General features: G+C 32.2%; 2 protein-coding genes across 4 annotated transcripts in view; both read left to right on the top strand.

The window, feature by feature from the left end:
- The window catches only part of LOC132757127 (uncharacterized), a 61,776-nt gene extending 54,083 nt beyond the window's left edge, over positions 1 to 7,693 (top strand). The window contains exons 71-79 of the mRNA XM_060748324.1: positions 656 to 770; positions 1,348 to 1,622; positions 2,233 to 2,394; positions 3,198 to 3,380; positions 4,111 to 4,179; positions 5,450 to 5,564; positions 5,961 to 6,091; positions 6,914 to 7,028; positions 7,504 to 7,693. Coding sequence (XP_060604307.1) covers positions 656 to 770; positions 1,348 to 1,622; positions 2,233 to 2,394; positions 3,198 to 3,380; positions 4,111 to 4,179; positions 5,450 to 5,564; positions 5,961 to 6,091; positions 6,914 to 7,028; positions 7,504 to 7,654 — 1,316 coding nt within the window. The 3' untranslated portion in view covers positions 7,655 to 7,693. The remainder of the gene's footprint in view (positions 1 to 655; positions 771 to 1,347; positions 1,623 to 2,232; positions 2,395 to 3,197; positions 3,381 to 4,110; positions 4,180 to 5,449; positions 5,565 to 5,960; positions 6,092 to 6,913; positions 7,029 to 7,503) is intronic.
- A 2,022-nt stretch (positions 7,694 to 9,715) lies between these two features.
- LOC132757126 (nuclear protein MDM1-like) overlaps positions 9,716 to 12,355 on the top strand; it is a 40,462-nt gene continuing 37,822 nt past the window's right edge. For 2 of the 3 annotated variants that reach the window (XM_060748323.1, XM_060748321.1), the window contains exon 1: positions 9,716 to 9,837. Coding sequence is in view for 1 of the 3 variants with exons in the window: in XM_060748320.1 (XP_060604303.1) it covers positions 9,820 to 9,837 (18 nt within the window). In the remaining 2 variants the exon portion in view is untranslated. The remainder of the gene's footprint in view (positions 9,838 to 12,355) is intronic. The other variant, XM_060748320.1, reaches the window with a different exon arrangement.

Here is a 12,355-nt window from a genome sequence, read left to right as displayed (position 1 = left end):
ACTGAGTCATCATAAGAATATTTTATTATTTCATTTATTTATGATGAAATTGTCACTTTAAATGCAGTCATATGAGATATTGAATAACACCCGAACAGCAGTCACAGCAATGATGATTTTTTTGTTCCTCCAGTAAAGAGTGGTGTAGTTGTTCAGGTGTCTGACCTCTTAACCCAGGGATCATTGGTTCAAGCCTTGCTTGGGTCATATATGCATGAAATCAGCGCAAACTAAAGGTTAAAATACAGTGTAGTAGTTGTCAGTATTAGATGGTAGTTATATGATTATACCCAACTTTAAAATGTTCTTTAAAAGATTATTTTCCACAGGATGCAGATGTTTAAAGAATTATAAAACTATAGAATGCTGCAATTGAAAATATGTAATCATTTTATCAAAACGAATTATTTCACCTGTAGCATTATATAAAAATTGAATGCTGGAATTGAAACTGCTTAACCATTTCAACTAGTAAAAGCTGGAATAGACTGTACAACATCCTATATGGACTAACATTTTGGCTGCCATATTAATTTCAACTTTTTCCATTGTATCAATAACCCTAAAATTGATAATGGATTGTTTTTATTGAACTTGAACATTCTTGGTCCAGTAAAACCCTTGTACAGTGTACAAAATGTTGTTATGTTTTTAGGTGGTTGCTATTATAAAGGAGTGCTGCACAATGAGGGTGAGAAATGGGAAGACAACTGTGACTTCACATGTACCTGTCAAAATCAAACGTCTGGTCTCTACGCCTGCACACCAAAGTAAATATTTTGAAAGATATCTTTGTTTGTGAAATAACTTGAGATTTAAATTGAAAACTAATGAGAAACATAGATGTTACAATTTGCCATGGCAACAAAACATATTATTTTGGTTCTAGCACCTGTGCACAGCCTATTTTAACCTACTGTTATTGTAAATATTAGTGGTGCACAAAATACACTGCTTTTATTTAGTACACTTGTAGTTTGCATTAGAAACCACATGTTTTTACCAGCCTTCGTTAAAGGAAGAATTTATTATAAAAACAGTGTTTATTTCAGAATTATATATTAATCTAAGAACAAAGAATAAACTTTAGATGTATTACTGGATTAGATGATTCAAGGTATTCCAGGTTTCTACCAGGCCATACTGTTAATTTGCATCACTATTGATAGTCTTGAAATAATGATTGTTATGACATTTTATTGTAAAATATATGAGTGATATTTCACTTTTAAATATATTTTACAAAATATTGATTTATAAAAATTAGTGCCATGTCTTCAAACAGTTTTTCCAACAGCATTACATTTTTTTTGCATTTGCATAACTTACTTATTCTCTTGTCTGAAGGTGTCCAACATACACCAATCTGCCACAAATGTGTAGACTAGAGTCAAACACCAGAAGTTGTTGTAAAGAAGTTGTTTGCGACCATCAGTTGCCTATTGGTCCCACACACGCTCCGGTTATCAACACAAAACCTCCAACACAGTGCCCTGGATTACACCCTTACTGCTATGACCGGTTAGACAATTGCAGAGCCTATGGGCCTAAGGCCTGTGGTAGTCCTTACGTTGCATGGGCAAAAAGGAACTGTCCATTTACATGCGGATTCTGTGATTGCTGTAAGTAGATTTAATTAATCCATACTGGCTCAATTTTGTTGTGACTTGTTTCATATTTGTGCATGTTTGATGGTTTACTGTGAGATTGTTTGTGTTTGCTGATAAAATTCTTCTTAGTATATATTCAAATAACAGATAATAATCATGCAAAGTACGTAACCCAGATATTAAAATACATGTAGGAAGCTCAATATAGTCATTGCATAAATGATTTCCAATCAATTATGTAATGTGCATTATGAATATTTATAAAAGGGACACTGAGCTAAATGAAAAATTGCTTTAGTCTAGCAAACCTTTGCTGATAGTTATAAATGAGCTTCTGCCCTTTACTACAGTAACTTTGAATCTTGCAAGGGAAATCAGAATCTATAATATCCAGAAACTTAACTTAGATGTTCCTTTGTACCTGGAATTGATTTGTCTTTGCTTGAATTTGGAACCTGAGTTCCAAATAAAAAGGATTTCAATATCAATACTAGTATACAAAAATTGAGTGACCAATAGTATAGAGCCTGGTCAGACTGCCCGGATGTGCACTGTCAAGCAAGCCTGTTTCTATACTGTTGGCAAAGGATTGAATCTTTATTTGCGTATTATTGCATTTCAGCTGAACATGGCAATTCACTACAAGTATGTGAGGATAAGCTGGAAGATTGTAAAGATTTCGGCAATACTTCGTGTACTGGTATATACGAAGCTTGGGCTAGAGATAACTGCAAGTTGTTCTGCGGATATTGTCCCGTTCAAACCACCAAAACCATGACAACATGTAAGTTGTGAATTCTGTGATATGATGTCATGTACATGTTTATTACATACTCAAAATGAGCTTATAACATAATGTACATAATGGTAAGCAAGTTTGTGAAAATCAGACCTTGAATAATTTGGTGAAACCTCAAACCTGAGTGTTTAACATTTTTGGACATGGTTCTATCTTTAAGTCAGTACATTGAATATTGTTGGATAATAAGATGACTGATATAGTGATATTTTGCAGAATGGATACAGAATAGTACTAAAAATGTGCATGTATTGTTACAATATTTAACCTTTTATCATCAATATGTTGTTTAATAGTATTTAATAATGCTTCTTGCCTGGCAAATTAGTCTTCTTGGACGTGGCATTCTTTTCCTTCCATAAATTAATTGATACAGTTGATATTAATTGTTCTCTAGAATATCTGAAATATTTTTGTTTGTTAATTCCTCGAAATTTTACATGCAATATTTTAAAAGTTAAGAAACCCAAAAACTTGTTCTTCTGTTAGATTGTGTTTTAACTGAAATTAAGTTATTTTTTTGCAGATTTATTTATTGAAGTTGCCCTTTTTGTGTAAATTTTCTTATTTGCCCCTGCTATGTTGTATGGATGGTAACAGATTCAACATATGTTATTTACTTATGAACACAGCTCATATGTCAAAGTCACATGCATAATATATTCATTGCATTATTAATATAACAAATAAAGGGAAGTAACACAATAACCAGTATGCAGTATTATTTAAAGAGTTATCTATTCTTGATATTGTTTTTCTCTATCCTGAGATGTATTCATCTGTTTCAGCTACACAAACAACCCCAGGTGGACCTGATTGTGTAGACAAGTTAAGCACATGTTCTTTACTTGATCCCAGCTATTATTGTCAAGGAGAGTATTTACAGTATGGCTATGATAATTGCCGTAAATCATGCAATCTCTGTGGAACCACTACCATGCCAACACCAACAAGAATAGTCTCAACACAAGGTATTCTATTTATAGAACTTTTTGAAGACTTTAAGAGGGAGGGACATACTTGATTTCATCTTCCGATGATGTAAAAGACATCCCCCGCTATAAATTTGGACTTGAAAATATGATTTTTTTTATTTAAATGATATAAACTGATATAAAGCTGTACATTATAAATGAAATATTATTATGATATTCATAAATGGTAAAATTATATGCTGTTTCCATAATCTTACAGGTGATTTTATTTTCAAAACACTTGAAACGGAGTACATAGAATGTCTCTGTTAGTCTTAACACACATGAATATTTTATGTAAAATAGAAAAGACTGTTCCAGAAGAAATATTATACTGTTATTTAAGTATTAAAGGTTGAAACTATTTAGCACTGATTTAAAGAAATATGTTTTGTATATTTCCTTAGGAGCAATTGCTACACTGTTAAACCTCTTCTAAAAATAGCAGTATGATGTTTTGTTTCAGAACATTTAATTCTGTTTACATTACAATGTTCATGTATAATTAATAAACAACCAAAAAGTCTGCTAAATATTGAAACGAGACATTCTTAAATTTGTTACAGTTCTTTTGAGAAACTGTACAATAATATTATGAAATTAACATGTATAAATTTTATAAAAATATTTCATTAGATATAGCTTTTAAAAGACCAGGATTATCTCTAATGTTCAAAATATGAGATCAATCAGAGACTTTGAAATTATAATTTTGTTTCTTTTTCAGGGGTTTCACTAACAAGGGCAACTATGTCACCAGCCAGTCAAAGTACAACAACTGTGAGACCATCTGAAGGTAGATAATAAGTGGTCTTTGGTTATTGTGTAAAAATAAAACACTATGATTTACATAATTATTTTGTTACATTCGCCACCACTTTTGGTATTTCAGTTCAAATAATTATCATTTTAACACAAAACCAACATAGTGTGTTTGCGACCAGCATGGATCCAGACCAGTCTGCGCATTCGCGCAGTCTGATCAGGATCCATGCTGTTTGCTATCAGTTTCTCTACTTGTTATAGGGTTTGTAAGCGAACAGCATGGATCCTGATCAGACTGCGGGGATGCGCTGGCTAGTCTGGATTCATGCTGGTCGCAAACACATTATGTTGGTTTTGTCATGGAGCGGCTCATTTATATAGCATGCTTGTAGATTATTCGAAAGTCTATCAAGTCTACTATCTACCAGCACTTACCTTGTGTCATATAAGGAATAGTTGTGAGCCCAGTATGGCTTAAAAACCCATGATTCCTAGGTGAAGATTTAGAAGAAGACACCTTTGCCACTAAAATGCCACTAAAACACCACAAACTACACTTAGGCATTACGACTCAGCTCTCCCCACATTTTATTTAAATCTCATTCTTTGAAGTTGCATTATTTAGACCAGTTTATACGGTTTACTGTATCATATAACTTTTAATAAAGACAAACAACATTCATTGCACACATTGTATTTTAAGGAAAATATAGCTAAAATTATATTATGATTGTTTTTAATACAATATATATTGGATGATTTGATATTGTCCAAATTCTGGTATAAATTCCTGTTGGAAAAGCATAAAAAAATGATTTGATACTGTAATAGATCATTGTCAGATATACAATGTATAAACTTCTTTGTATCATTTATTACCCCCAATTACCCAGCTAAAATCCTGAAATAGACCAATTATGGCTTTGCCTTTTAACCCTTTGCCTTCTAGAACTGAAAGTGATCAGCCTTTACCACTAATATAGAGCCAGGCCAGCATGCACACCATGTAGTCTGACCTGAGGCTCTAATACTGTTGGCCAACCAACTTCAAAATTTCATCTTGATATCTTCAAAATTGATAATGGATAATGTCAAAAATGGAAGCTTGAAATCGCCTAAATAAGCAGCATTTTAAAAATGCAACAGGTTAACGGTTAGATTATGTTAAAAATTAAATTAAAATATGTTAAAATATAGGACTTGGTCAGACTGCATTAAAGTGCTTGCTTTTCTGGCTCTATGCTGCTGGCAAAAGTCTTGTTTTAATCTCTAAGGCTTATTTTTTTTACATTGTATTTCAGCGTGCAACTATAATGGACACTTTTATTCAAAGGGAGAAACCTGGAACAGTGGCACAAAAACATGCACTTGTGAAGACGCCTCCATAGGATACTATAACTGTGTTGACAAACCAAGGTAAAGAAAATATATCACAATTATAAGGTGCAGTTACAAAACCATCTTATTCTATATAAAGATTTGCTTTTCTTTATTCTGCACAATACATAGTATAAAGTACTTAAACTTAAAACTATATAACATGTTGCTTTCTTTTTTTGTTGAACTACATGTAGGAATGTTGAATTGTGGAATAAGTAATTAATTTGATCATTTTTATGAAATGTATGATGAAATTGTTTCTTCATGCTTCTTAGAAATATTTGAAGTGTAAAAGTGGTTTTTTTTTTAACTTAATCTTTTTTTAAGAAAAAAGAAGTTCATGAATATAAATGAATCAAACATGTTTAAATAAGTTTACCTCTTTTGTAGAAAAACAAAGTTTTAATGCAAGTTTTATAATTATTTCTACAGATGTCCGGACTACCAGACCTCTGGTATCCCACCAGTATGTCATATTGTACAAGTGCAAGGTCAATGCCCTACAGTTCAGTGTCCGCCTGGAGTGACCATTAAACCACAAAATATTACAGTTACTGTTTCAGGTCAGTATAGAATATTTAAAAGAATATTATTCTTTATTAAATGCCCCTGGATTTATACATCTGGGGGCATAATAATTGTCTTTTTGTTTTTCTATCTCGAAAAACTTTAACTGTGAGCCCTTTCACATACAGCCTCCAAATGTCTCAGGTATATATACACCTTGATGAGCTCTTCCTGCCAGAGGTCAAAGGTTAAGATCACCACTGTTGTCATCATGCGTTCATTTGAATGTAGCACTTGTTCATTCTTGTGTATTTGGTAACAAATATTCTTTGGTAACAAATATTCAATAACTGATAACAGTTAATAAGGTGACTTGAATACTAGCTAAGCTTTATTTCAAATGCTACTTCAGGAATCATGTTGGGTAATAGTTAATGTATGTCACATGTGAGATATTGGGAAATACTATTAATTATCCAGCAAAGCAGTTATATAGACTTACTGCCATGAAGTGTGCTTAAAATTGTGTAAAATCCCAGAAAATCTAAAAAACAAACATTGTCATAGACTTACTGACTACAACACGCTATAAATTTGGAAGCAGCAAAGTGTGTTGAATTGGTAATACAGCATAGGCAAATCCACCAGAGCATGCAAAAGCATAATTATCTATATTAGATTGCTGTTATTATGCAATATTAATATTTTAAAACTTTACTTGAATTAGACTTCAACAAAAAGAACCAGTGGACAAAAGAAGCTGTCAAAGTTTATCTCTTAAACACTTAATTGCACAGATTTTATGGTTTTGAAAGGACTAATGAAAGTGTTGTTTTTGAGTGATTATAATAATAATATTTTATTCTTTATTTTTATAGGATTCTGTGAATACAAGGGTCAATATTACAGTCAAGATCAGACCTGGAATGATGGCTGTAGGCAGACTTGCACCTGTACAGATGCCTCAGTAGGATTGTCCATGTGTAGATCTCTGTAAGATATATTTTTTTAGCTTTGTTAGAATTTTTTTTATTATACTTACATGACTTGTACATTATAAATATTTCCATGAGCATGTCCTGATGAGTGTTTTCATTGTGGACTAGTCCATATGAAGTCTTTTGGGAGGGTATTTAGTTGGACTGACATAAAACTTTACCCGCCTGATTTTTGTAATAATCTTGCTCTGCTTTAATTGTGGTATTGTCCATTTTAAGTTTTTTGGGGAGGATATTTAGTTAAATATCCCAGAATTTGACTTATTTATATCTTCATTTGTGCATGTGTTACAATTTATTAGGAATGTGGAAGAGGAATCGTTATAACTTTTGGTTGTTTAAAATCTGAAACACCGTTTAAATGGAACAATACTCAAGTTAACAAATTTAAACATTATTTCTTGATTAAATGCTAGTTCTTTATTCTTGCAGCATCAACTTATAACAAAGAAATTCCATTGTTATTTCAGATGTTTGAATTTCAATAACCTACCAAGTATCTGCCACTTAGAGGACCCACCTCAAGGACTATGTTGTATGCAGCCTAGATGTCCACCAAATATATTTATACCCATCAAAGTTGCTTACAAAGACCAGTATCCGGGATATCAATATGAGTGAACTGATAAAATATTTGACTGACAATAAAAATAAAAAATAAAATAAGTGTTTTTTCTTTATTTTGTTACATATGTTTAATGAACCTTATTTTCATCATACCAAAAAAAAAATACATTGTAGATGAAATGCCCAAGTCCCAGGTTGTCCATCTGTCCATAATATAGCAAGTTCATGTATGCTTTATATCTTAAAGATAGTTAGAGGGAAATTGAAACTACTTGGCAGATTAATGTTAACTAAAATGAGACAATGTGCAAAGTTCATGTTTTGGCTTCCTCAAATTGAGCTTGGGATTCTTATTTACTAGTAAGTATATGACTTTGTACATATCAAAGGGAAATTATATTCTTTTTACAACTTCTTGTCAAACATGATATCTCATAAAGAACTGAACACATTTGCCAAGGAGATAGTAATTGGAGGTCTAAGGCCCATATTAGTCTTGTGGATTTGATTTCCATAGCTTATTGTGAACTTTAAAGTTCTTTCATCAATATCCAAGACTCCTACATTGTAACTATGTCATGTGCACAAAGGTGAGTTTTTACTATCACTCTATGTAAGCTGTGCATCGGTAATGGCATTGGACATTTTATAACAACATCATCAATAGGCTAATAGTGTTAAAACTTATCAGGAATGTTCCTCACTGACATGATCTCTAAAACTACAAGAACTAGAGCTTAGATATTTGGCATTTTACAGTCAAGAAGGGTTAAACACACAATTCCTTTGTGATTGGAGCATTATTTACCACTTATACACTTGTTACTTTATCTAGTAACAAAATTTTTATTTTTCAACTGATCATAAGTGTCATGTGAGACCAACCAAAAAAGAAAAATCAACCACAGCAACCATTGACTTTCCATAGCAATCAGTGACCTTCCTTGGTATCCAGTGACTTCAATAGCAACCACTGACTTCCAATCAGCAAGCACTGACTTTTCATGGCAAACATTTACTTTCCTAAGCAACAAGTGACTTTCCTTAGAAACCGTTGACTTTCCATATTAACCAATGACTTTCCATAGCAACCATGCATTGACTTTCCTAAGCAACCATTGACTCCATACCAACCAGTGATGACTATAGCAATCATTTACTTTCCATAGCAACCATTTGACTTTCCTAAGCAACCAGTGACTCCATACCAACCAGTGATGACTATAGCAACTATTAACTTTGATTAATAACCAGTGACTTCTATAGTAACCATTGACTTTTCATAAAACCATGGACTTTCCTTAGTAATTGTTTACATCCTAAGCAACCATTAACTTTTCTAGACTACCAATGTAGAAAGTAACCATTGACTTTCTCTGGCAACCATTGACTTTCCATATCAAACATTGTCTTTCATAGCAACCATTGAAATTCCATAGCAACCTGTGACTTTCATAGCAACTAATGACTTCCATAGCAACCACTGAATTCCCGTTTTTATCCCTCTTGGTCAAAATTGGCCCGCCAATGACAGGAGGCAGGTCATACAGTACATATTTCTTGTATATAATTAGTTAAAACTTTTTAAAAATATCCTCCTTCAAAGCTTATATATTTTGGCATGAAACATAATCCTGTGGACTCCACCAAGTTTGTTCAATTAAGTTTCAGCAACGAGGTCTAAATTTGCCCAATTCATTCACTTCCATAATATATAGCAACAATTGACTTTCCATAGAAACCATAAACTTTCGAACCAGTGACTTCTATATCAATCAATGGCATTTCTTAGCAACCATTGACAACTTTTGACTTTCCCTAGCAACCACTGAGTGAAAATAAATACATTAAATTAGTAATAGTTAACATCTAGGGTATATACATTATTAAAAACTTACTAAAAGATTTAAATTAACTTAATTAAAGAAGCACATAAAACAAAAACTGCATGGCAATACCTGTAGACACTATTCAGTAGGAACTGAACTGTATGAAGCATCAGTCTTTCTTTTTCAAAGGACAATAAACACACTAGTTTTACTTAACAACGTGTTGTTCGATTCCTACTTGAAAACAAATTGATAAGTCTGACCTTTCACATTTTTTACGAAATATGGTACGTTGACTGGATTTTAGCTAAATCCGCTCCACATCCTGTTTCAGTTTTGTTTACTTCCGGTTATAATTTGTTTCGTGAAATTTAGTGAATTTATCTGATTATGCCTGTGCAATTTAAGGTAAGAGGTTACATACGTTTGGATATCATTTTTAATGCAATATAAATACATTTGCGCCTTAAGCTTGGATTCTTTGGAGCATGAATTGAAAAATTCCTAGCCTGAAAGCGCGAGCGGCATAAACTTGGCTTGGTTTTCAATGCCATGTACAGTTAATTAGCAGTATCTCATGTTTTATAGAATTTGGTCTTTTATAAAGCTTCTATGTGGAAAGAAATTGCCTGTGTCATGGTTTAAGATGAAATTGCATTTCATAAATTTGACTGTAATCAAATGTCTGCAAAGTAAAGAAATTTAACATGTCACAACATGTTTTGTCACTAACTTTGTGACATAGAGAAAATGTAATCAAAGTTCAAGAGAGAGTTATTTAAGCAGGGATTTTTTAAGGATTTTGGGAACATGACCCATACCCATGGAATTGGGAATTTCAGCGGTGTTTTGTTAAAAATTGGGAAAAATGCATGACTGAAATTTAACAGTGATTAAATGGATGCAAACACAGGAACTTGAAATTCTATCAATATTAATGATAATATCCAAAATATACCCCCTATACAGTATAAATAAACACAAGGAATGAAACGCCTTTTCCCCACCCCAACATAATTTACGCCGAACAAATCAACAAAACAACGGATCAAAATAATCTATCGGGCCATTTCGATAAACAATACATAAATGCATCAAATACCACCGATAACTTTTTTTAATCGCGTAGCTATGTAGGGATTATTCAACATTTTCTGATTATTTCCCACGATCTGAGTTTGTCGCCGACTCCATTCCGTGATTTCACTTGATGTTGATTCGAGGAGAATAATATTTATTAAAATTATTTTTAACAAGTTCAGGGCTCTCAGTAGGGTCAGAATTTCACGAGTCAAAGACTCTTTGGCCAAAATTTTCATGAGTCAAATATTTTTTTTCTAGTGTCATTTGACTACATGAATCATTTTTATGTTACAAAAATTACTGTATTGGAGGTCATTTTGTGTTGATTCTCAAGTCTAAATTGATAATATTCAACATGTAAAAAATGCCTAGTTATAATGTATTTATACCCTCCCCCTCCAAAAAAAGACAACAAAAAAACTAAAGAAATAAAAAAAATGTATTGCATCTTTACTGTGAAAGAATAAAATAAGCAGCAGCTTTTATGATTAAATGTATAAAATATAAAAAAAATATCTTTACTGATATGCTATGTATCATATTAATTTTAAATACCAAAATGCACTAGGAATATTTAATGGAGAAAGAAATAACAAATGCACAGGTACTCCAAGTAAGTCAAAGACGTATTATAAACCTTTAAAAGCCACCTCAAGTATGTAATTCTTATCAGTTGTGTAAAGCTATTTTTAGCACTGTCAAATTATTGCATCCAATGATGTCGCGCTTCAGTGCACAGGCTATAAACAATGCTGTGTATTACACACGGTGACATTTTTTTGAGTGTGATTTGAACATATGTAGGATTTGATAGGTAATTAGGGATGGATTTAAGGTAATTATTATTGCATATATAGCTGAAAATCCCATGTGGCAAATTGACTCTTGTGCAGATTTTATCACGTGTCAAATTTGATCATTTCCTGATTTTCAGGAGTCAAAACCCGGATCCCCGTGTCAATCGAGAGCCCTGAAGTTCCAAAAAAATAACAAGTTTGCAAGTAAAATACTGTCAAACTAAAACAAATGACTAATTTCTTTCCTACGACATGGCTGAATTTATTTGCTGGACCATATTAAATAGAGTACTCAAATATTTTTTAAAACAAAAGTACTATTTCAAAGATTTACCGTTCTTGTTTGGGGTTGCCGTTTCAAATGTATTTATAAAAGTAATTCGTTAAAAAGGTTTTACATAAAGATGTTTAAATCTATTTACATAGAATAATTTATATAAAAGTTTGATACATACCTGTTATTTTTTTGGAACTTATTAAAAATAATTTTAATAAATATTATTCTCCTCGAATCAAAATCCAGTGACGTCACAGAATGGAGTCGGCGACAAACTCAGATCGCGGAAAATAATCAGAAAATGTTGAATATTTTCTACACAGCTACGCAATTTTTAAAAGTTATCGGTGGTATTTGATGCATTTATGTATTGCTTATCGAAATGACCCGATAGATTATTTTGATCCATTGTTTTGTTGATTTGTTCGGCGTAAATTATGTTGGGGTGGGGAAAAGGCGTTTCATTCCTTGTGTTTATTTATACTGTATGGGGGGTATATTTTGGATATTATCTTTAATATTGATAGAATTTCAAGTTCCTGTGATGCAAACAATCACTGTCTAGGATGGCATCTTCAAGCATTTAAGCACTATTACAGTGAAGAAGCCCTTATTAAACTTATTTTCAAAGATTTTAGAAATTTTATTCAATATTTTTTTGTAACTTTCAATTGGGAATTTTTTCCTGTGAATTGGGAAAATAATATACTATTTTCAATTGGGAATATGACCCAATAACGGCTATAAAATAAGCCAAAAAAAATCCCTG

This window comes from Ruditapes philippinarum, unplaced genomic scaffold (genome assembly GCF_026571515.1).
Source record: "Ruditapes philippinarum isolate M1 unplaced genomic scaffold, ASM2657151v2 ctg207_1_1_1_1, whole genome shotgun sequence".
Lineage (NCBI taxonomy): Eukaryota > Metazoa > Mollusca > Bivalvia > Venerida > Veneridae > Ruditapes > Ruditapes philippinarum.
This window is presented reverse-complemented; position numbering and strand designations above follow the sequence as displayed.